This window comes from Cyprinodon tularosa, unplaced genomic scaffold (genome assembly GCF_016077235.1).
Source record: "Cyprinodon tularosa strain WSP-4 unplaced genomic scaffold, ASM1607723v1 ctg150, whole genome shotgun sequence".
In the NCBI taxonomy this organism is placed as follows: Eukaryota; Metazoa; Chordata; class Actinopteri; order Cyprinodontiformes; family Cyprinodontidae; genus Cyprinodon; species Cyprinodon tularosa.
In genome coordinates this window covers 477,432-504,236 of record NW_024038332.1, presented here as the reverse complement: position 1 = coordinate 504,236, position 26,805 = coordinate 477,432, and the positions used below count along the sequence as shown (strand labels likewise).

The 26,805-nt window shown below is 35.5% G+C and overlaps 1 protein-coding gene across 2 annotated transcripts in view; it reads left to right on the top strand.

Moving 5' to 3' along the window:
- rab11fip5a (RAB11 family interacting protein 5a (class I)) overlaps nt 1-26,805 on the top strand; it is a 45,004-nt gene that overhangs the window by 11,720 nt on the left and 6,479 nt on the right. For both annotated transcript variants that reach the window (XM_038279452.1, XM_038279451.1), the window contains exons 2-3: nt 13,004-13,515; nt 16,591-17,164. In XM_038279452.1, the coding sequence (XP_038135380.1) occupies nt 13,004-13,515; nt 16,591-17,164 (1,086 nt within the window). The remainder of the gene's footprint in view (nt 1-13,003; nt 13,516-16,590; nt 17,165-26,805) is intronic.

Below are 26,805 nucleotides of genomic sequence, written 5' to 3'. Positions count from 1 at the left end.
ATACTGCGCGTGACACACCTGCAGTCCAACTCACGTGCGAGCCATGTGCAAACAACAAGCATGGCGGAAGGTGGAGGAGACGTGCCCCAAGACCTGGTTCCTAAAAGAGGCTCCAGCTCCGTTATCTGGAACTGATTTGGATTTAAAAAGTCTGATACGGAGCAGAAAGTCGTAATATGCAAAGTTTGCAGACAACCTGTGACGACAAAGGACAGCAACACTACCAATTTATTTCACCACCTAAAACACAAACAAAAACCGGAATATGATGCTAGTCAGATAGTAGTGATAGTGATAGTAGTGATAATATGATGCTAGTCAGAAGATGTGCTGCGATGCAGCAGAAGCCTCGACTTCGAAAACCTCTGTTAAGAAACCGACTGCCACTCAAACAAAACTTGCCGACGCGTTTGCTCATTCCACACCATATGACAGCCAAAGCAAGTGATGGAAAGAGTTAACAGAGGCCGTTGCACAGACAGGTATTTCAGTTTTTATATTCTTTTTAAATGTATTGAAATTATTTATTTTTATTTCATTGTTTAGTATGCTAACGATCCTGCTAGTCTTATTTGTACATTCTTGCACAAAAAAGTATTTCAGGTTTTACATTTTTGTTGGAATTTATTGAAATTATTTATTTCTATTTTAGTATTTAGATTTCTCTGTTTTTTCCCCCCCTTTATTTATCATGCCATTTGCACATTTTTGTAGCCCAACAACAAAAAAGGTTGTTACAGGTTGATATAACATTTGAATTTTATTTTTAGTGAGGTGAGTGTAACATATGTTAGAACTTGCACTGGTATTTATTTATCAAATATATGGCATGTTCCAGCAACTGGTAATTTACACATCTATTTATATTAGGGGGTGATTACTGATTAGGTTGTATTTACAGTTGCACTACTTTGCAACTTTTATAAGACAAGTTATATTTGCTGTGTAGCATTTACATAAATGTGAAATTTGTTCTCATATTTCAGGCTTGTTTGATTGGTTTGATACATTAGGCTGATATTGTGTTTTTGTTTTGTTTTTTATTGTCACTTATCGTTATCATGGTAAAACCTAGAAATGATCGTGATACATTTTTTAGTCCATATCGCCCATCCCTACTGAAGTATGTCTATCACAATTCCTATATTGGAAGAGATAGACCGATACATCTGCTGGCCAAAATGTTTGGCTAAAATTTGTGTTTTTCTTTTTTTTTATTTGTTTATTTGACTGATATGTGCATGTATTTATATTAGTCAATTCATTAGTGCACCAGCAGGCATTGCTTTAGATCACGTGAGGCACATGCACTGCCACTCCCTGCATTTGATATCCGCTGTTAATGTTTTGTTGGATTCGATAATGTTTTTTTTATGCTTATGTTAATACTTCTTTAACACTTGTTACCATTTCGTGAAGTTAATCATCTTAATGAAGGAGGAGAAAGCAACATTGCATAAGAAAATCAGCCCAAAATATCGGCTGTTATTGTGGGGGACTGATGTCAAAATAATATTGGCCGCAAAAAAAAATAAAAGATTAAATAAAAAAGCTGTATCGGTTCAAGTAATAAGCTAATCCTTTGGTTTTTGCTTTTTTTGTGGAAACCAAAGGTAATGGCTCATGTTATTGGTGACACTTCTTTATTAAATGGTGTGGGGAAAAACCCCACAGAAAGAGTTGGTGAACCAATATCTGCTGAAAGAGTGCTAAATGTTAGGTTTTATTGCCAAATCTCATTTGCCAATACTGGAAATCTACAAGTAAAGTAAAATACTTAAGGTTATGGTTGAAAAACTTTTATAATTTTGGAATATTTTACAGTCAATCTTTGATTTAGCCACATATGTGTCTAATCAATCTGCCTTTTGAAGAGAGGTTCGATATTTACCTTATTTACCTTAGCCTGATGGCTAACTTTTGTTATGCTACCTGCTTAGTATGGATAAAAAGGGAGCTATTTCAGCTGGAGGGTATCTCCTCTGTGGATCAGGGAGAGAGGAAGAATGGGAGGGGTTGTCATGATGGATTCGGGTGGAGTATTGTGATTTCCTGTTTTTTTTTTTCCTCTTTTAGATAGGAGAGCAGATATGGTGTCACGGTCTGCAGCTCCCTGGAATGGGATTGTTAACGACTGAATACGCCTGTCCAAACTGTCCCCCACAAATTCCAAAAATTGTTGCCGCACTCAGATTTTTGTGAGCGTTAAATCTGGTATTCATAACCTTTTACACACTGCATCAGTTCAGCCTTGTGGGACTATGGTTTTTGTGTGGGATGCTGCTTTACTGATTCTTTTTGGAAACAAACTGCTCTGTATGTGGGCTGCTTTAGTCTCTGTAACAGGATTCAAGCCTCTTGTCTTTTATCTTGTGTTCACATTTTGTTATTGTCAGACTTACTCATGCATCACATGACCCACAGATGTACAGCCCTAAATAGAGCCTTAACTCGTGTGCATCAAAGGGGAAAATCGCTGAAGTGTCACATGTACGTTTTTAGTAAACAATTTCAAATCTCACCAAGCGTTGTTTAAATTTTTCTTGTAAAATTCAGCTCATTTCAAATAATTGAACTCTCTTTCTGAATGATTAGAATTCACGGCTTAATAAAATAAGGAGATTAATAAAATAACTATTTTGAGATTGCAGTGATTGAAATATTCCAGTTTAAAGGCTTTATTCTTATTATAGTGAATTAATTGAGCACAAAATAACAGAAATAAAAAATGCTAACTAAAATATTATCCCATGAAGTCTTGGTTTTTGAATTATCCTTAAAATAAACACACAGCACAGGTTCCACTCAGAAACACTTGCATGCTGTCTGTTTCTGGCCTGCTAGTTGGAGGAGCTACACTACCTGAGCCTTCCTCTGTGGGCTGTAGACACTGCCTCATGTCCCCTCTAGGGGTGTAAGAACTGCCAAAATGCTAAATATACTAAAACATTTGGATACTCTCTGTCGTTTGGACCACTTTGTTTTTCTGTGAGTACTTAAATTGTGGCCAAACAATGTTAAAAAACTGATGCCTCTTCATTTACCTTATAATAAACTGTTGGTACAATGAGGTGAATTTGGTTTCATTATCGTTGCAAGCAAATTGTTTTGTGAATGAAAGTTTGATTAAGATTGTTAAATTTGAAAAAACAAGAAGCAATTTAGCATTGAAACTTTAAAAAACTGCTTAATCAGGAAAAAAAAAAAAAAAATATATATATATATATATATATATATATATATATATATATATATATATATATTTTTTTTTTTTTTTTTCCTATCTTATTAAACTTTCATTTAATTTTTTTTTTTTACAGATTTTTTATTTTGAAATGTAATTCTAATTTTTTCAGATTAAGTTTTATAAATTTCATTTTTCTAAATAAAAATTTAATTCTATTTACTTTAAACTCTGTAGAAACACTCGGTCTTGACCTAATAAAAATGTTGTTGCATCCATGCACACCAATGGAAATGCATCTTCGCTCCTGTAGAAGAAAGCAAATCCCCAGAAGTGAACGTGATGAGGAAAACACAATTTGGAAAGGAATGCTGTACTTAAAACTTAATAGGAATAAAATAAAATAAAATCTGGAATATAAAGTAAAAGAAAATACTGATAAATAAAGCAAAGTTACTCTCAAAACTTTATGATAAAGTTTTTGTCCTTTCATTTTTGTATTGCATTATGTAATTTTTATTTACAATACATGTTCTTTGCTTGCAACAATCATTAATAAATAATAAGTACAAAATGGAAAAAAGTTCATATATTAACCCTGTTGTAAAAACAACACATAAGCTGATTGTCAACTTAGCAGGAAATCTAAACTTCAAAATAAGAGTATTCTTCATCGAAAAAAATGCAATGCATAAAGGAATGTTTTGTTTTGTTTACCTCAACTACAATCAATTTATTTTATTTACCTCCCCACATTTTTTTTTAAATAAGGAAAAAGATAAATTCTGTCTTAAAATACAAGTTTAGACGATATGTTGTAGAGCATTAGAAAGCTTTTGAAGCATTTAGATTAAGCCTGCTGTGATGCATCCAGATTCTTAACAAACACATGGAGACAGTGGACTGAAGCAGTAGAAGAAACGCTTAACTACCTGGCTTTATATTCTCTAAGAATAGAAATGATCTCTTTAAAACCTTATTTAATATTTTTCTAAGTTACATCAGGAAAATGTGTAATTATAGTGACAATGAGTTTATTTTTGTGTGGATGTTTGTAAGGGGAATCCCTTGCTTAGCTCCTTGTTCCTGCATTTATGTCTACCTCAGCCCGGCTGCTAGGAGTGGGCTGATGTGTCAGGAGGAGGAGGATTGAGGCTATTGTTGGAGCACTGATCTGAAACTTGAGTCCTTCTCTCACAAGCAGGCCTCTGAATGCCTGCACAGAAATCTGGCTCCAACTGTTTTAAAACAAGAAGGTTCAGAGCTGTTGATGTGTAGCTGCAGACTCCATGACAGGGATGTAATTTGATGAAATGCTAAGGAATTTTCCTCTTTATCTGAATAAGAGAAACTCCGTCCAGACCGGGGAGATTTAGGGCTGTGTGTTTTATGGGGAGTGTCACTTCTTAAATGTTCAGTTGTCTGGAAAGTATCTAGAGATGCACGCAAATGTGCCTTTGTTGTCATTCTGGAGCTAGAACAGTCAGACACATTCCTTTCCGTTTTATTTGCTCGGCTCCACCTGATCGTCACATTGTGATTCTCATTGTTGGTTTGCTTCTTGTTTTCTCTGGCATGCTTCATGGGTGTTACCTTGTTTTTAGGGCTGAGCTTGAGGTCAGTAGCAGGATGATGATAATTACATAACAGCCTGCGCAGTCGATGATGTGACCTTTTTTTTTTTCCTCTCCCCTGCAGGCCTCGGTTTTGCCTGTGTTTTTGCTGTAGCACAGACTCTTCCCTGTAATCACATTAGAACAGAACGGGGCCTGTAAATAAGATGGTCTGCGTCTGTGATTTATGTTATCTAGCTGCTGACTTATCTGGGTCTGTTGCCACCATTAAATTAGATATTCCTCTTGGTTGAATAGATTTGTTTTGATCTTTTTTCCACACAGAAGTTATTTAAGGTTATTGAATTCTCCAAACAAATCTGTGCTGTTGGCAATTACAGACAACATCAACTTTGTATTCAAGTACACAGGTATAAAAACTATTTGAAAGTAATATTAAAAGAGCATAAAAAAATCTAAATAAAATAAAGTGATAAATTTATAGAATAACAGCAGGACAATATGTACTTTTATAAGTTTATCATCAAAACATTAAAAAGGTAATATTTAAATATTATTTAGCTTTACGAGCTGGTTATTTTTCTCAAGGTATATTATAGTTTTTAACAGTTATGGATTCAGCAGCATTAATATTTTCCATCACACCATTTCTGCACAGTGTGGGGTTTCTTAAGCATGATAGGTTTCGCCATGGTGGCCCACCATATTTAAGTTTTAATTTGTTAGTTTTAGTTTTAATTTGAAAAACAGGAGATTTTTAAATTTGATTATTCAATTCCATTTTAGTGTGGTATATTATTGACTATACTTCATCACCAACGTTCGTTGGTCAGGGCTTGCTCCAGCCCTGTGATGTTGCAACATGGTGTTGCAACATGGCGGCACACCACTATTCATCTGGCTGTTACTACACTTTTCTACTAGGAATTATTTCTATATGTGCATAACATGAATTGTCAAGGAAGGATGTCAGCTGTTCTTACTTAACATCCCGGGTAAATACATTTAAGTAAGTTATGAAGAAAACAGTTTTCTTAAAGCCCTAATTAACCAGGTATCACCAACTTCCATGTTCACAGGAGGATGGCCTGCATGTTTTTAAAGTTCTCCATTTTTACATTTATAAAACTCTCACTATCAATCTTTGCAGAACTTGTCGAGCCTCATTAATCTAAAAAAAAAAGGAACCTCAAACATCTCAATGTATCTATATCCAGACTTTTTTTAAACTAATTTCATACTATTGTTTATTTTGTGCGTCTGTCATATTGCTCTTCCTATATAACCTTTATCCTTTCATTCATTCTTGGTTTTGTATTGCACCTAACCACCAAATATATTAAGTAAATTTTGCTCCATTATTGAAGAAGAGGTTTTGAAAATGGCCATTTGCAAAAATATGCAATCCAGACATTAAACTTTGAACTTCTCAACCAAAAAAAATGCTTTGAGAGTAACTTTGTTGTTTTCCCAGATTTTTATTTCTTTCAAATCTGTAAAAAATAAATATAAAAATTAAATATGAAAAAAAAAAATCAAGGAAAAGTAAAATCTATGAATAAACACCTGAGTTTTTTTTTTCTATAATTTTAGTTAAATTTCTGAACCTTCGTTTTTCTAAATTGTTTACAAAACATATTCTTTTCAACAATGTTGCAACAAAATTCACTCCATAAAAAAGCTAATTCCTCATACTTCTTATTCTGATGGCATTCTGAAGAGGTAATAAAGCGATTTATCAAGCTTTGTTAAACATTTTTTGCTAAACAGCAACAAAATTTATTAAATTAAACTAAAGTGACTAAAGTAAGGTGGCAGGATTGTGCCTAAAATGAAACAACACACTGGAAAAATGATCTAGAAATAAGTAAAAAAAAAGAATTAAGTGTATTTACCCTTAATTTGAGTAGGTAAATTAAATAGTTTTCCAATGGAATGAGTATTTTTATTCTTAAAATAAGATAATTAGATAACATGCACTTGAAATAAGACAATGCAATTGTGTTTTCTTATTTTAAGTGTACATTTTTTTGTTCCATTGGCAAAAAGTCAGTTTTATCTCCTCAATCCAAGAATAAATGCACTTATTTTAAGAAAAAATGACTTATTAGATATTTTCCAGTGCAAGAAAATCCTGTCACAATTAGTATCTAAAGGCACACCCTCCACCCATCTTATTGAGAGAAACTTAATATTTGTTCTGTAGTTAACAAGTTATAGGAAGCTTCAAGCTTCTATGTGAAGCAGCAGGCTGTAGGCTAGCAACAACAGGAGCTAAAACTGAAATAATACCGAGCTAATATTGGTAAATTAGACTCTATGCATCTCTGCACAACATGTATGTTTGGTTAAAAATACCTAAATGTAGAGGTTTTAGTCTATATTTTTACCTTAGTCCTAAATCGCAACAAATATAACAACAAATCAATGTTCTAGGTATATCTTTTATGATATAAAAGTGGAATATTTTCATAGTTGTAGCAACTGCTGTTTACTATATCACATGAAGTTTATCTTATCATTTCTTTTATGCAAATGGAAAAGCATTTTCATTGGAGCTTATCATACCAAGGAAATCTCTCACCAGTTAGTCATTGTCTGGAGAGGATATCATTGCCTTATTAGATTGTTTGCCTGGCAGTGCTTTGCATCATCTTACTGTAGAGTAATAAGGTAAAGATGAATTACCCTGTGAAAAGGAAACAGAGACCAGAGATCTCAAACGGCAAAGGTGTGAAGCTCCTTTTAGGATCACACTCTACATCTTTAGACTCGTGGTATTGTTTCTTTGTAGTCGGGGGATTTTATGTTTAATGTTTTTTCTTCTGAATTTGTCTTTTTTATGTCACAACAGAGAAGCTCACCTCTTGCTCAAGGCTTTGAAACTTTGAGCATCCTGTTTTCATACATTCGCTGCTGCAGGACTGGGTTTCAAAACAGAATGCAGTGGTTAGAAGAAAAAAAATGGCCATTGTCCACAATGAATCATGATGAGCAAATATGATGTCTTGCGAAAGTATTCACACCCTTTGTAAATGTTTTAAAATACAACCCAAACCTTCTGTGGGTCTTGTGGGATCGACCATCATAAAGTTCTCTACCAAAAGGTTAACCCTCTTGCTCTGGGTCTTTCTCTACCAGCTTTACTCAGTTAATGATGGGTTAGCCATTTCTTCTTTGCAAAGATCTCCAGCTTTGTCAGACAGTATTGGTGTTGTCTGTAAATGAGGCTAAGGACTCTTGCCCCAGTTGGATTTATTTCTAAGCTGACGAGACAATTCAGATATATGAATGTACATAATATCTAAGCCTTTGCATAGTAGCAAAGAGTAAGTTTAACTCTGATCAGCTTATCCTCTTTAAGAGAATTGATCCCCACAGCATGATGCTGCTGCCAATGGTCAATAGAAAATATGCTTTAAACAAGAATTAGCTAAGCTACTGCAGTCCCTATATAAATGTTCTATGTCAAAGCTTTAAGGCATTTTCTAGAATAGCTTAAGGTTATATTTAACTATATTTACTAGAAGGCACTCCTAATGTTTTGCAAATACTTCTGCACCACGGTTAACTATGTATTTTATGGGATGTTCAAATCAGATTCATTAAAAAAAAAAAGCTTAGAATGCAAAGAAGAGTTTAGCATGAAGATAGCCCAACATCACAGGAAATAGAAATCTAAAGGCAGGTTTCCTCTTGCTTTCCAGGTAGTGGTTAAAATTTGCTGTTGGTTACAGAGGTGCATGTTAACTGGGGAAGTTTTTCTCTGTCATCTATTATTATCTTTTTTTTTCAGCAGAACAGATTAAACTTTCCTGTGAGTCATGATGTGGTTCAGTTGTTGGCGTTTCCGCAGGTGCACCTCTCTGCCCACTCTGAAAGAATTTACAGTCAGCCAAAAACATGCTTCTTGTCACCTTCGTACAGGACGCTCAAACGAAGACTGTTTCGCTTCACTTGATCTGTTCTTATGGGGACGAAATGAATGTGACCTGATCTGACCTCACCTCACACTCAGAAGGGATGTCCTGTTTTAGAGCAACACAGATGATATGGCCCTGTTTAGATCTGCAGTGCTTTAAACTGAATATTAGTGCTAAAATGATAGATGATGTGGTTTATTACGAGCACAGAGGACTGTACATGTATCTACGTTTTTTTAATTGTTTATTTGTTTTGTTTGTTTGAAAAATTGGTATATTTGTAATAAAATAAAATGATAAGACAAGCAGTGTATGGACAAATGCAACAATGTCGCTATATATATATATATATATATATATATATATATATATAATTTTTTTATCATTTTATTTACTAAAAATGATTTGATAGATTATGTTTTGTTTTATCTTTTACTTTTATTAATTTAATCCGATGGGCATCAACTCATCGGGATTCTAGTTTCCAAGTTAAGCAGGATGGCATTTTTTACCGATTGACAAAGGTTGACATGAGCGCACAGAAACAGCTCCACACAGTGTTAAGAGAGATTCCACAGAAGCAATTCCACAGAAGTAATAAGAGCGAGAGAAGTAGCATGAACTCGTGGCTGTTATATATTTGGAAAAATTCATACTCTATACAAACCACTCTTGGGGAACACCTAAAGCAGAGGAGACATGTTCTCTAGAGTGAAAGTCTCCAGGAAATTCAAAATAAGCACAATTTAAAAATAGGTTATCGATCCTGAAAGGATAAATAAATATTGTTGGAACTCTAGGTTGTTTTCGTATTTATTTTTCTATTTCTCTCACTACTTTTTTTTAATGCAAAACATAAATATTTTTCAACCTTCTTGTTGATCTTTTCAGCTTTTAAATCCTGTTCATCTTGTTAGATTCACACAGATTCTGTCATCCATGCATTTTGCTCTACTTTGCAAACAGAAGACATTGTATTTGATGGTGTAATTCTCACCAGATCAGTGTAGATGATGGAGAACCATCTTGCATCAGAGATAGGGATTGAATCTACTTTTACTGCATGACAAAGCAAAATGTACCAATTTCTAAAGGCTGGATGAGCATAACAGAAACTCTAGTATGAAAAGATGAAATTAATCTGGAATACTCTGGCTCTACATGCATGAATGGATCACACACTTATCCATTATGGACAGACACATGGCACAACGCTTTAATGGTTATGGAGATGACGAGGAAAATAAAGTCTGTGAGAATACAGAGGTTATGTATACCAGGAAGAATGTACCTAATATTTAATACAATCTAGATGAAGGGTGACGGTTAACATAATGGTAAACTGGCCAATGAGGAAGGATGCCTGTGAACTGGTTTGAGTTCCACCTTGGAGAATAGAAAAATAAATGGGACATAAGTGGCGTGGAGAGTGGCGTTCTAGTGGTTAGGGCATATTTGCAAGAAATGCCTAACCATTATAGGTATTACTTGAACATTTACCAGATTACTGAAGTCTTAAGTTATAGAAAGTTGAATATTTTTGTTGTTTTTACAGGCAAAATGGACACTTGTGTTTTAAAGGGAAACGTAGTCAAGGTTCTAAACAAGTGATCAACAAAAATCCCAGTTACCTGCAGTATGTCCATCCAAATGTTTGTTTGCCTCTATGCCTCTGAGAGTTTACAAAAAGTATGGTGTATTCTTTAGTTTTTTGTTTTTATAGATACCTTTTGAAAAAATAAAAATAAACCCAGGGTAAAAACAGCAATGTCTGCCTTTAATAAAGATGCCTAAACCCAAGGTTCATGTCAGATTTATTTTTATTTCTATTTCCAGCAGTCATTGGTAAATCTAAAGAGACCAGTTAACCCAAGGGTCATATTTTTGGAAATAAAGCACCCATGCCAACACATCCTCAGTGGAACAAGCAAACTATTAGCTTTATACACTTGAACATTTTTTATTTAAGGTGAAATATTTCTACAATTTGGTGGAAAAATAATCTTTTCTGGTTCTGTGAAAGAAGTTTTCTAGTAGAACCAATCAGCAGTTAAACAAGGTTTTTAATGTCAATATAAACAGTCCTAAACTCCACTACTTCGAATCATTATCCTAATGTTCAGATGTGTTGCAACTCATTCACCAAATGTTCTTAATATTTTTTTTCACCCCTTTTATTATTTATTTATTTTTTATTTGTCGTTCCTCTATAGTTTTTAGAGCTTCTTAATAACACAGGGTTAGTGGTAGCACTGCTGCCTTGCAGCAAGAAGGTTCTCTGTTTGATTCCATTTTTTTTGCATGGAGTATGCATGTTCTCCCTGTGCATGCGTGGGTTCTCTCCGGGTACTCCAGCTTCCTCCTAGTCCAAAAAAACGATTGTCAGTTTAATTGGCTTCTCAGGGATAAGCATGACAGAAAACGGATGGATAGATGTTTGATTCTCCACACAATATTTTTAGTAAAGCCACCTTTTGCTTTAAGAGCCTAAACAGGAAAGTGTCAGCTGAGAAACTAGCTAATGTTAGCTTGTTATTATCTCTTTGTTTTTCATGACCTGATTATTTGGCCCCTTTTTTGTTTGTGGTTCTGAAAAAAATGTGTTTGAAGAAAACCCACAAAAACTTTTTTTTTCTTTTTCTCTCTCTTCATACATAGAGCACTGGGCTTTAATGTTTAAATATTAACTAGAGGTATAGCAGTTTACCGTCCTGCCTACACTGCAAAAATTAAAGATCTAAAAATTACTTAAACATTTCTTAAAATAAGTGTAATTGCCCTTAAGACTTGTAAATACGATAATCTGGGATGGAATGAGTATTTTTGCCCTTAAATAAGGATAATTTGAATATTTTATACTTGAAATATTTTTTTTTCTTTATTAGTTTAATGTGGAAATCATTGGGGGAGTCACACTTTTATTTCTCTGTTTTCTGATCAGAAACAATTTGGAAGTTCAGTAAAGTATTTAATTAGGTTAGTATTAAGGGTGATCCCCTTCTTTTCTCTTATAGGAGGTAGTTCCCCTTTTTGTTTTTTACATGAAGGTCATTGGTGACGCACCACCTCCTACTTTTATTTCCTGTGTAAAATAATCACCAGCTCACTGGTAAAAACAGTTTATAGAACAGAATTTGTTAGAGATTTTAGATCTGTTTTTTTTTTATGTTAGAAGTTTAGGTGGTCTTGACTTTACTGGGACCACTCCATGGGTTAATATGAATTAATATTATTATATTGTTGGTAGCAAATAATACGTTTTGTAGATGGACATTTTAGAAAAAAAAAAGATGATTTACTGTAATTTAAATGAAAAATGTATACTTTGTAAAGCATTTTAAATAAAATAAAAAAGGTCTTGAGAGTAGTTTTGCCATTTTTTAATTTATTAGTTTTTGCAAGCTTAATTTTTTGTTCAATTTTGTTTTTAAAAACATTTTTTAACGGTTTTATATTTTTTATGTATTTATTTTAATCAGCTTCCTGTTTTTCAGATTGAATTTAACAAACTGCTTTCTAATCAAATAGCATTTTACAGATCTCATTCTCTTTACTCTATGTAGTGAATTTTGTTCTATTATTGCTGAAAACAAGGCACAGGTTTTGTAAATTGAATTTTGAAAAAAAAAAAAATAACTGTAAATGAAACTTCAAAAAGGTGCTGCTAAAAAAAGGTTTTCAAAGTAACTGCTGTTTTCTCAGACCCCACTGTAAAAAAACATCTAGTTTTTCATATTCACACTTTACGTGTGTGATTTGTTGAGATCGAGTTTCACAAATTGCTTTCCTTTGAAATGTCATTTTCTAGGTTCTCTTCACTTAAGGCCCAAACGCTCACACTTAATGCAAATATTGACCAATGCGATTTTGTTGCTAATATCCATGCAGACCAATAGAAATGCATTATTGCTCCTCACACCAAAGGAAAGCCGTCCCCTAGAAGAGAAGGGAGTGCGATCTCTGAACAGATATTTGAAAATAATTCTTAAAACTCAATCTCAAATACTGAAAATAAATTTTAACAAGAAAAATGTGTTGTATTTATGTATAAAAACCTTAATGAATAGAATTTGAAAATATAAAATGTGTAAATAAAATTGGGGGAAAAATTACTATATGGAAAAAAAAAGAAATGGAGAGAAAAACTAAATTTAAAAAAGAAAATGAACATAATGAAACAGAATTCACACCATACCAGCCATCATCCTCAGGTTCTGGAAAAAAAAAACAAAAAAAAATCTGTATATATGCTTGATGACAAAGATATCTACTACAAGTAAAACAATGTCCTTGTGTCTCATGTGATCCAACTTTTGTTTCAGATGGTATAGACTCAACTCCAAGACGGGAAAGAAGGAGAAGGAGAGGGGAGACATTCAGGTCACCATCCAGTTCACCAGAAACAACCTGACGGCCAGCATGTATGACCTGGTCATGAAGGACAAGGGAGCCTCCACCTTCAGCAAACTAAAGGAGCGCATGAAGGGGAAGAGGAGATCAAGCGATGATGACTCTTCTTCAGCTGTAGTGCAAGGCGGATACAGCACCCTGCACAGGATGCGCCACAGACTGCCGAGTGATGGCGGAGGAGAGGAGGACTATGAGGACGATGAGGGGGGTGAGGTCCGGCGGAGCAAGATGAGGACCTTCTTTTTAAGAGGGAAGTTACGGAAGTCATCAGACACTCGCTCCAGCACCTCTCTGGGCTCTGAGAGCAGCGAGTCGTCATCGCGGGGCGGGAGCCTCAGTCCGACCGCTGGAATCAGTGTGGTGGTGTCGGACCTGTCCAACTCCCCCAGCAACAGCAGCAACTTAACTGCAGACAACAGTCCAGGTGAATCACACTGGAAGATTATTTCTTGTTACAACTCGGTGCTGTGTATCATACACTGCAAAAAAATTTTTTATCTAAATAATTTTTTCTTAAAATAAGTGCATTTTGTCTTGAATTGAGGAGGTGAGACACTTTACCACTGGAACAAAACAATTAACATTTGAAATAGAAAATAATTGCATTGTCTTATTTCAAGTGAAAATTATCAAATGATCTTATACTAAGAGTAAAAATACTGATTCCAATGGCAGATCATCTTATTTACCTGCTCAAATTAAGGGTAAATACACTTAATTTAAGACATTTTTCACTTATTCATAGATTTTTTTGCAGTGGATCTTGGATCTACTCAGGTTAACGGTTACAGTCTTATATTTTTCTTTTATTTCAGTCATGTTGGGAGGTTTGTTTAAATAATGAAGGTTTTAATTTGAAAAAAATATACTTGTGCAAAAATGTGGTCGCATAATCTTATTACATTATGGTTAACTGAAACTATTCCTAACCCTGACAGAGTTTGATTTATTTTCTTTTTATTTAACCCTAAAGTTTCTGGTTCCAAAAACATGTTTTGCTTAACAGTAACCAAACCCTCTATTAAATTCATAGCCAGCTTTATACATCTTTCCATTGATATTTAGAATAATTTTTCATCATGAAGCACCAAATAGTTGGCCTTTGAAGGCCTCCTAGCCATCATCCTAATCTTCATATCTTGCCACAGATTCCTAATCTGACTTAAATTAGACTGAGCCACTCCAAAACATGCATTTGAAAGAAGAAACCTGCTGGAACAATAAATATTAATTAAAATTCAGTCTAGGTGATCAGAAAGAGGTCTATGGCCACAAAGATCTTAGTGAAACAAACAAATCTGAAGATTACAGTCTGGTGTTAGTTTAATGAAAAGAGATTGGTGGTTTTTAAAAAAATCTAGAAAATCAAAAAAAGGCATTGCTCCTTTTTTTCCTCCCATCTTCTCTTGTGTTTTTTGTTTTGTTTATGCTGCAGAAAATAAACATCTTGATAATTAAATATTTGGATTAAGAATTTTAAGCAAAACAGAACAATATTCCTACACATCATAAAATTATAATCGACGAATATTATATTTTAGGTTTATAAATGTTTATATTTGTAGTTTTGTCCTGTTAACTGCTGTAAGTAGGTTATTCTTTCAGTAAATGGACTCTTTTAGGATCTGTGCATCTTTATTTTAGGTAATGATTCGATTTGGTTGCTAAATTAGCTAATGAATATTTAAATAATCGATTAATCACAATTTGAATAATTGTTTTAGCCCCAGTTTTGTTGGCATCACATAAATTTCGGAATGGTTCGGTCGACACCTTTAGGATATGCCTTTAAAAGGATTTATTATCAACCTGCAACAAGAAAACTAGGATATTGTGAATATATTAATGGTTTTAACAAGGGGTGCTTTGATATAACTTTTTATTTTATTATACAATACCCATATTGCACCTTTGACAATTGAACAATACTGATATTGAACCAATATCAACATGAATCGTACATCACTTAGTAGGGATGTGGAGAGAAAATTGATTTGTCAAAATGTCATGATTTTCTGCTGACCGATATAATATGAATCTTTCATTTCCTAATATCGATAAAGAAAAAAAAAAAAAAAACTTTTTTACCTATAACAATGAGAAAAAATGGGCCTCTGCACCGCCACTCTGACAGATAGAGCTGTGGAGCCCTTTCGCTGTGCAGTGCAGCACCATATCTGTAGTTGAGGCAGGCTCAGTGGAACAACATGGATACAAAAATAACTAAATGATCAATATCTTCTGTTGAACATATACAGCACTTGCTTTTTATCTATACACTTCATTTTGATAGCATTTTTAATTTTGATATTCTTCCCATGGGAAAAATATCGCAATATAAAGTGATATTGTAATATTGTGATATTGCCTTGTAACCCAAGTATCGTGACATGTATCACAACACAACATAGCTCTCATCTCTTACTGATCCTTGTATTATTTTCAATGCGTTGAAAATTTCAACAAAAGTTGAGTGTTTCCTGTTTGCAAAAGATTTTAGATGAAGGCCGATGTAATATACTGCATATTTGCTTTTTGGCTGATATTGTATCGATTTCTGATATCAAAGCCTGTTCAGGAAATTCATAGAATTAACCTGAAATAGAAATTAGTGCATAGGGGATTGCCATATCCTAAACGTTGAAAAAAAGATTCACCGGTTAATTTTAGAAGAAGAGCGTTGATAATGTGTTTTCTAATATTTCAATTTGATTTTAGATCCTTGCATTTGTGATTTAGTGCGGCTAGCTTTAATTTAAATCTGCAATTTCTGGGTTAACCTTAACTTTGAGTTTCTCAAAAGGTTTTGAACTTTTCCACTGGGACTGAAACAATTGATACGATTAATTGAGATGAATTGGATTGTTAAAATAATTGTCAGCTAATTTATTAATTGATTAATGATTAACTGGTGTGTATAGACTATAAAACATTACATGCATACTTAGAGCAGTAATTATACCAAAATAGTAAAAAAAATATGAAAACATTTTGCATTTAAGATGGAAAACCTTTTTTTTCCATCAATATGCTACATCTAAAACTCTTTAAGTGGCATAGTTCAAGCTTCGCCTTGTTTAAATTCTGTAAAGAAAAATCTTGTGAAGAAAGCTTTTGTCGTCCTATCATTAACTGAAAAGTCTAAAAACTTATCAACACTGTAAAGGATTTGGAAAATGATCATTAGTTGAAGCACTTATTTCCATGTTAAACAGGTTAAACAGAGCAACTGTTCTGTGATAAGTTCAGCCTTTCTGTTCCTCCGAATCACTTGCTCTGTTTCAGCTTCAGTGAATCAAAGCATGTTTGGAAATGTTGTAGAATTTGATTTAATGTTTTTCAATTACTTCTTCTATATTTTTCTGCGTCTTTTAACTTTATTTTAAACCTCTCATAGAAAATAGCTGACTGTCTTTTTCACTTGCAGTGAAGATTGTTGCTGTTACTGCTACCTTTTATCCTCAATTCTTTTTATTTACACCTTATCTCTCCGTTGCAGAACACACAGCAAACACGTCTCCTAAATCATCCTCTCTCAGATGTGATTATGGTGACGAGGCTGGCGAAATCACCATTGCAGTGCCGACGGTTTGCGTTAACGGAAGCCATGCATACAAAAACCAGGCCCAGGATCGAGGCTCAGGAAAATCAGCAGGTACTTTAGGCCTGGGACTGTTGCAGAAGTCCATGCCCCACTCCGTTTCACTGCAGAACCTCAGTACCAGGTCCTTCACAGACCTGCCCAAAGGCCCCGGTGGAGACGGGCGTCGCTGGTCTTTTGACAGGGCTGGCGAGGAGGAGAAGGCAGCCATTGCAGCAGCCCTGGAGAAAAGTGGCCCCATGCTGGGTGAAGAAGAGGAGCGGCCAGAACAGGCATCACTGCCAAAAGCTTCTAAGGCGGAGTCGGAGAATCAGGTGAAAAAGCAGAGGAAGAACTTGTTCTCACATGGGCGGAGTGAGTCTGCAGGGAAGGGTCAGAGTCAGTCCAAAGACGTGTCTGAACAGATCTCGGCTGCCACCGAGGAGAGACACAGAGCCTGGTTCGGATCAAAGGAGTCGCACAACAAACCCAGGTGAGATGCTCGCTGTTAGCACATGACATGTCAAGACTTCTTTAGCTACCATCTAAACTTACACTGATGAATAATGCTAGGATAAAATAAAAAAAACACTTTTTAAAAAATACTTTGTCGCTATATTCTCTTAAAGGATGGAAAAAATACATTTTAAACACTTCATCTTTATTGTCATCAGATCAGGTTTTACAAATTTAGATGTTTAATCCTCTGAGAACTAAAAATAAATGCAACACAAGTAAGGAGCAAGTCTATAGCATGCATTACAATAGAGAAATTAATTAAAAAAATAATGCTCTTATATCAAAGTTGTTCATTTGGCTTGATCTATATTTTAAATAAAATTTATTTTTAATGCCAACCTGTATCTTAACCTGTGCTTCACTTCCAAACCTACAAAAATACCCCCATAAACGTTCCCATTTGTTTGCTTACATACTAAACAAGTTAATCGGTGCATTTGGTGACCTTTCAATAGAGGACGTCTGGTCAAACCTGTTCGGTGTGTCACACTGATTGCCTGATCTGCTGAACGCAGTCATGTACATTTCAGTCCCTTTCTAAGATAAACCTGTTCCTCAGACAGCTAAAGAAGTCCTCTAAGGCCACAGTCATAGTAGGTGTTGCTTTATTTTGGTATGTGTTTTCTGGATGGGTGGAGTGCCTTGCAAAAGTTTTCACACCAATTTTCTTCACATTGTTTAAGTATTCTTTCTGGGATTTATTTTGTGATAAACCAACACAAAGAAAAGTAGAATTGTGAAGTGAAAAGTAAATTCTATTTAGATTTAAGACTTTATTAAATCTAAATAAAAGTCCTGGAACTCACTCGGATATTATGCAAGGCAGTGGTTAGGTCTGAGCAGTTATTGGCTTTGCAATATCCTGCATAAATTAAATCAGCTACTGTTCTTTAAAGGCACAGAGTTGTGTTATTTGACATTTTTAAAATGTATACGTTAGTAATAGGGCTGGGTATTTTAGCCAAAGTCCTGAATCGATTCGATTTTGATTTATACAGTTGTAAATCGATTAATTTCGATTCCATCTGTTTTTGCAATAATGAAAGTGAGTCAACTGTGTTTCAAAATACTCATGCATTTTATTTTTTCCTGTCACATTAAATACAAAGTGCAAACTTCTAAATCAGACAGTTTAAACTTGAGGTGTGAACAAAACTGTCTGAAAAGTGCAAACTTGTTTGTGAAAAGTGAAAAAGTGAAGCCTCACTCGAGCAAGCAGACGTGACACAGCAGACATGCATGAGCTGCATTATCTTCAATGCACAACGCATATTTGCAGCGTTGTCTGTAACAACTACAGGGTGTTTGCTGGTCAGCCTCCACTTGTTAATGTCATCAGTCAAACTATTGGTTATATTTGCAGCTGTGAAGTAATCTTTGTGGTCTGTAGCATGAGATGCGAGGCGCCACTCATTATCAATGTAGAGGGAAGTCACCTTAATGCAGTGGTTCTCAAACTTTTTCTGTCATTCCCCACTTTGGACAAGGGGGAATTTTCAAGCCCCGCCTGTCCCCATCGCCCCAACACAATGCTAATGAAATATTCAACAATCTTAAAATGTTCCAATTTTATTGAAGTAACAAGTAGTATCTAAATACAAATCTACATCAAATAACAGCAAGCTCAAAAATAAAGAAAATAAAAATGCAGCTGTGTCAAAATTTGTATCAAGCTCAAAGATAGAAACAATTAAAGTGCCACTCTGCAATCTGTTAATAAAAGAAAAGAAGTGAAATCCATCTGGCAAGACAGTTTATCCCTGCATTAGTGGCTGCAATGAGCCTGTTTTGCATTGCAGTTTCTCAAAACGGGGTTGCAGGCTTGATACTGCCACTCTCAAGTCATGCTCAATGTTCTGCTGAGATCTGTATTTTGTTTTCATTGAAGCAGCAGCTGAAAAGCCCATCTCACAGAGATATGATGTGGCAAAGGGAAGAAGAATGCACACAGCTCTCTGCCCGATGAGTGGATACTCGCTCTCCACTCCTAACCAGAAACATGAACATGTGGCTGTGTGAATCAAACGCCGTTATTTATTTAAGATAAAATATTTCAAATTCAGTTATTTATGATCAACCTGCGCCGTCAATCCCGGCGCATGTGCGCTTTATTTGCAGTCTGGACGCAAAAGTTAAACATGCTGTGTCTCTGCTCTGACTGCAGCGCTGATAGGGACTCCTGCAATAGCGGGGGAGAACGGGGTTGGGACGGGGGAGGCGCCCCACGGCAGCACCTGCCGCTGGAGGACAAGAAAAGGAACGATACGTGCTTTCACGTAAGAGTCTCCAAAAGGCGCTAGATTTGTTTTTTTGAAAAAGAGTCGCTGGAGGGGTCTGAAATATAGCGACAAAGTCGCTGAGTTGGCAACACTGGGGCGCGAAAGTTTATTCTGTTACAAATAATATGCCGACGTCACGTCAATCATTATTTTGGCACTTCAGTTCCAGGGGAAATTTTTCTCATATCTAATGTTCTTTTAATTAGACTGCATGTAGGCTAGTAATGATTACTTTGTGGGTTTGATTGGTCTAAAAAGCGGCAACATACAGCTATAAGGACAGTTTGCTCTCACACATTCTACATTTATAGTCACACACACACACACACACACACACACACACCGGAACTTGGCGCGCCCCACCTGTCACGTCTCAATTCCCCACCAGTGGGTCGCGCCACACACTTTGAGAACCGCGGCCTTAATGTCACATATCCAGCACATTATCTTCAGCTGTTTTAAATCCAAAATGGTTCCAGACATCAGACTTCAGGCGGGACAGCTTGCTGAGCGGTGTGTTACTTGGGTCAGCATTTGCACACGCCTGCTCATTTGAATGTGAATTATAAAACTAATCTATCTCATTCCCTAGACATCGATTTCGCTCAAATGTAAAGGCATCGATCCAAAATCGATTAAATCGATTTTTTACCCAGCCCTAGTTAGTAACACACTCTGTTTGCATACAACACTTCTTTAACTAAGTACATCATCCAGCTACCATAGTATTTGTTATTTTTGTCTTTTAACCTTTGTTTTTGCTCGGTTTGTTAGTAAATGTAGCCTTTCTGTGTAGATTTACAATAAAAACATCATGTGAGCAGAATTAGGTCACTGTTCATGTGTGTAATTGTGCAATAAGGTGAAGCAATTGTGGAAAAAAGGAAATAAAGAGAAGGCCCAGATTAAGTACTACCAACTGTAAAGATTGGTTTTATAAGTTTGGAGAAAATGTATGTATAAAATTTCTTCCTCAAAAGTGTTTTATTCTGTTATGTTATTTATGTTTTTAGTATTTTTTATCCCCTTTTTACACTTTAAAATGTCAGAATTTGCACAAAATTTGTTAAAAACATTAAATCAACAGTTACTCAGTCCTTTAGCAGCCATTCAATCAGGCAGTTTTTTACTGTTGAGTAATTTCTTAGATGACTCCTTCTTACTTTTATTTAAATAAAAAGGATAGTAGATCTGTTTTTAGTTGAGTAGAGTTGTAAGTAAAGGCCGCCTCTGGCTGTCACATACGACCGCAAAGAGATTTCCAGCTAGCACGTACATCCATACATGCAGTAAAAGTAATAACTTTTCTACATAACAGTGACTGTAAAGTCTTGCAACAATGGACTCTGGAAAAGCATGCTTTGAAGGTCAGGACACGATGAAACCCTGGAGATGAATATCTAGAAAATAAAGTTTATTTCTGGTTAAATCTGCCCGATCCGTGGCTGCATCATGCTACGAGGATGCTTTTCCTCAACCGTGACAACTAAGGTAGGGTAATAGGACAAGAAAATCCACAATACCCTTTTCAAAATGCATATTTTTTAATTTGCTGATCATTTTAAAAATGTTCCACCCCCTCTTTTTCCACTTAGCAGTCATGTTCTACTTTGTTTCTCTGCAAGATGACATCACGCTGAAATGTGTGGCTCTAACAAAGCCTGTCCTCTACAGTCTAAAGTGGGACAAACACTTGATGTCAAATACAAAACGAGTTCAGAGCATTGTTGTGGTTTATTTCCTGTGTATCAGTTTTATGTATAAAGCCTCTGGTTACAGCAAGTCTGCAATGCAGATGGAGGAGAGGAGCCACTCTTATAGTGTTAACCTTGTACAGCCCATAATACCCCTATGGAATAATATACCTCTGGTTTGGAAACATGATCTGGAAAACTCACTGCACTCTTTTAGACTAAAGGCTGGATAGGTTGTTCATTTGTCGGTGAGGGGTAGGAACAGGATGAGGGTGTCCCTTTATTACTGTCACATGTGCTCACAGTTAAGATGATCTTTAATTAGTTATTTGGTTTTTGTGGTCTATTTTAAATGATGCTGAGCTAAAACTTATTTTTCTTTCCAGTAATCTTTTAATCAGACGTCATCTAGCTCTTACCAAAATATTGCAAAAGTATTCATAGGACACTTGTCTTATTTAAGCTTTAATGGATTTTATTGGGATTTAGATTAGTAGGCAATAGTGTATACATGTGAAGGATGAACGGTTCTAAAAATTCTGAAAATCTGAAATGGGTGTGTATTAGCCCTCATTAGGTTGAAAACTGGGGCTGCATATCTAGAGAGGGAAGAAACAAACCCCACAGCATAATGCTGCCATCCCAGAGTGTTGTCATGGTGATGAGTGTGTTCAGGATAAGGTGTAATGTTTGATTTCCTCCGTTCATAGCATCTTGCATGTCGGCAGATGTAGACTAAAAGCTTTATTTACACTGAGATATTTGCAGTGTTTTTTCTTTAATCGGTAGCGGCCAATATACACCATTATTTACCATGATTTGAGATCCGTTTGTTAACATTCTGCTTGATTTGTCTGTAAATGTGTGTTTCTTGTTTAAATTTAGATGCTAGTGATATTTGTTAGTGTTTCATTTTTATGATGTGCATGGAGGTAGACGACGCAATATCACCTAAAGTGATATCGAATTGACATTTAAAAAACTGGCTTTACGCCACATCAACAAAAGCTGTATTTAATTGCTCACTTTTTTTCTTGTTCTCATGATTTTATTTGATGATGCTAGAGTAAATGGGGCTGAATAAATATCCAAAGCACACTGAAAGAATGTGCAAAGCTTCCATTTTCCTTCAAATTTTTCTTCCCTTTTTTATACTTCCCTTCCTTTGTGTTGGTCTGTGACATAAAACTTTAAAGCTGAAGTGGGTGGTTTTGCAGGGCACTCCATAGTCACATTCTTCAAATAATAACATAAATAGAAGCTCTTTATGCTGGTTGTGTTGAAGTCACACACCCCTCTGCAAATTCTCCTTAGATTCTGAGGTTGGCTCACTGCACCTACATGCCATGGTGCAGAGCCATGCACCATGGCTCAGTTAAAATACATATAACTCCAAACAAATGTCAAACTTATTAATAGGAGTTGTGTATGTGATAGTCCTGTTAAAGGACGGTTCTATGCGTTCTTGCAATTTAATTGACTGGTTTAAGATGCAGAAGGAATATCTCATTTTAGTTTATACGCTGCTCTTGTTCCATTAAGCTGTCGTCTGCTGCCTTTCTTTTTGTTCTGTGCTTCTGCAGCAGCTCAGATGGAAAGAATATTAAATTATCAAATTACATTTGTTAGTCTTACAGTATGTGCACTGCTTTGTTTAATGACAGCAGTCATCTGTTAATTAAAAGAAAAGCGTAAAAAATTAGATTTATATGCAACAAGATGGCTAAAAATCGTGGAAAATAATGTTTCTAGATTAAGGGGCCTTGTTCTGACCTTTAGAGTTTAAAAAAAAAACAGAGCAGATGGAAAACGCTGTCAGAGGAATCTTTTTTCCATGTTCACTGTAAAGCTAGTAAAAGTTTATAAGGTCTGAATTCTGCCAAAAAGCTCACACGTGTTATAAATACCTAGATGAGCAGTTTAATACAAAACATATGAATATAAACTACACGTCACATGCTTTTTTTTTTTTTTATTTCTATGCATGTAGCTCACATGTGAGCCCACAATCTATTACACCATGAGTTCATGCTCCTGCTCTGCTCTCTTAATGTTTATGCACCTGTAGATTCTCTCCCTACTCGTCATTAGACCTGTTTCTATGCCCTCTAGCAACTTCTGTCACGTTTAGGGTGGAACCAACCTGAGAAAGTAAACTGCCTGTGATTGGCTACTTTTAAAGAAATCCCTCATGTTTTAGACAGTGCTGTTTTTTTTTTTTTTTCTTTTAAAAAAAACCCTTAATTTAACCACCGTAGATTACATCAGGTAACAGTACAGGACTGTATTAAAAACAATAATAAAATAATAATAATAATAAATGGGCAAGACTTTATAGATTTCTTCCTAATTTCGGCTAGTAATACTAGCAAAGCATCCTTATATTAATAGCTGTGTTACCACCCAATCTGTACCGGTAGCACGATCCCTAACATTGGCTCATTTACTCAATCAGATATACATCTGGGTCGCCCTCGATTTTACTTTGTAAAAAATACCTAAATTACATTTTTCTCTCCCTACATGTAGTAAGCGTACTAAACTATAATGTTTTAAAGGTTACTAATGTATTCCCAGAGAAAATAAATGTATTTAAATCCTTTTTTATCACTCGTCTCTACCGAGAATGGAATCCTACGCTACTTCCGGGGTAAACTTTTTCGGCTTTGGATTTAAACATAAATCTTGTCTTTTTGAGTTTTCTTGTTTCCTTTCATGTTAACCTTATGGTATATAGTGCGTAATCTAAAGAAAAAAAACCCAACAAAAATACAGATAAACAGGGTTTAATCCTATCTTGCTACTCTGAGCATGTCCAATGATGACGTCAGACAATCAGTTTAACGGAGAAAGTGTTAAGGTATCAAAATGTCTCAGAAAAGTCACCAATCATTTTTTAGAGATGCTGTATAGCATTGTTTATTGATTTAGGAACAAAAATTGACATGAGGGACAGGTACACGTGCAAGTAGAAGATAATCTATAAGCATATAAAAGGCAAGAGAGCAGAGAAGGAGCATTAACTGATGGTTGTAATTTACAGGGGGACCCATGGTCCTGCATTGGTCTGATTTTTCAAAACTGTATCTGCCCACACTCATGGAGTTCAGAACCGAGATACGACCCGTTATCCGCATTTTTCCCCATTTAAAACCCAGCCGGGACTACATGGACCCGTATATAATAAAGTCTGATATGACCCGTCTTCGCAAAGTTTACACACAGCTGTTCATAATAACGGAGGCCGAAAAGAACATTGCGTCACGCTCACATCCAGTGCACTCACACTGGTAGAATTTTGAATTCATAAAAGTTTAGCATTTGGTTGCGTTATACAGTGGGACGAGAATTTATTTAGTCAGCCACTGATTCTGCAAGTTCTCCTCCTTAGAATAATAAGAGATGTCTGTAATTTTCATCATAGGTACACTTCAACTATGAGAGACAAAATGAGAAAAATAATCCAGGAAATCACACTGTAGGATTTTTAAAGAATTAATTTGTAAATTATGGTGGAAAATAAGTATTTGGCCAACAAGATTTCTGACTCTCACAGACCTGTAACTTCTTCTTTAAGAAGCTCTTCTGCCCTCCACTCGTTACCTGTATTATTGGCACCTGTTTGAACCCGTTATCTGTATAAAAGACACCTGTCCACAGCCTCAAACAGTCACACTCCACACTCAAACATGGCCAGGACAGAAGAGCTTTCGAAGGACACCAAGAAGAAAATTGTAGACCTGCCCCAGGCTGGAAAGAGTAAATCTACAATAGGCAAGCAAATTGGTGTGAAAAAATCAACTGTGGGGGTAATATTAAGAACATGGAAGACATACAAGACCACTGATCTCCCACGTGCTCCATGCAAGATCTCATCCCGTGAGGTCAAAGTGATTATGAGAACGGTGGGAAAAATCCCAGAACTACATGGAAGGACCTGATGAATGACCTGCAGAGAGCTGGGAACAAAGTAACAAATGCTACCATAAGTAACACACTACACCAGGGGGTGTAGTGTGTTACTGAAATCCTGCAGTGCCAGACGTGTCCCCCTGCTCAACCCAGTGCATGTCCAGGCCCACCTGAAGTTTACCAGAGAGCATATGGATGATCCTGAAGAGGATTAAGAGAATATCATGTGGTCAGATGAAACCAAAATAGAACTTTTTGGTAAAAACCCAACCTGTCGTGTTTTGTAGGAAGAAGAATGCAGAGTTGCATCCCAAGAACACCCAACATACTGTGAAACATGGGGGAGAACACATCATGCTTTGGGGCTGTTTTTCTGCAAAGGGGACAGGAAAACTGCTCCATGTTGAGGGAAGAATGAATTTATAATGAGATTTTAAGCCAAAACCATCTTCCATCAGTGAGAGCCTTGAATATGAAATGTGGGTGGCTCTTCCAGCATGGCAACGAAGGAGTGGCTCTGTAAAAAGCATTTCAAGGTCCTGAAATGGCCTAGCCAGTCTGCAGACATCAACCCCATGGAAAATTGTGGAGGGAGTTTGAAGTCCATGTTGCCCAACATACATCCCTGCTCTAGAGGAGATCTGTGTGGAGGAATGGGCCAAAATACCAGCTACAGTGTGTGCAAACCTGGTAAAGACTTACAGGAAACATTTGACCTCTGTCATTGCCAACAAAGGTTATGTTACAAAGTATTGAGTTTAACTTTAGTTATTGGCCAAATAATTATTTTCCACCATAATTTACAAATAAATTCTTCAAAAATCCTACAATGTGATTTCCTGGATTATTATTTTTTTCTTTTTTCTTTTCTCATTTTATCTCTCATAGTTGAATTGTACCTATGATGAAAATTACAGACCTCTCTCGTTATTCTAAGTAGGAAAACTTGCAGAATCAGTGGCTGGTTAAATACTTTTTGGCCCCCTTTACATGTTAAGAAGCTGTCATAAAGAGCAGATTTTGGTTGGTTTTGATCAATCATCCAGGAGTTATAGAAGTACATTTTAATTTTTTTTTTTATCAAAATGTCAAGCAAACCCCTCTACCTCCTGAGAATCTGAGAATTGTGTAAAGGCATACTGTGCAGAGGAAGAATACCAGCAGTGTTTGTAAACACACCTTCAACTCTGCTTTGCTGCCACCTAATGCTGCTTTCAGTATAGCAAAAACTGTTGAATTTCTGAGCTTTATGAGAAACAAATAAAATGTTTTTATAATCAGAACATTTATAAAAATATATATTGCACAGTAAATAAGAACATTAATGTGACTTAATCAGACTACCATTTTTATGAACTCCTTTTTATTCCAGTTCACAACTATGTTCCTTATTATATAACTTGTTAGTTTCTCCTAATTATACAAAGGCAAATATCGTAGTTTGGACAATGTTCATATCTGAAAAAATGTAAAGGTAAACAACAGCTTTGCACTAATAACACTTTTTTTCAAGGGTTCTTTGGTATTTGAATGTGGTATTATGACAATGTTTGTAACTTAAGAAAAGTGGTTTCAATAGTGCTGTTTAAAAAATAAAAAGTAAAAAGATTTTCCAATTCTGAATTCTCATATAAACTTGGCAAGATTGATTCATATAAACAAAGATTTTACTGTGACCTTATAGCCCCAGTTAAATACCATAAATGTATTAATTTGCTGTTAATTGTTGA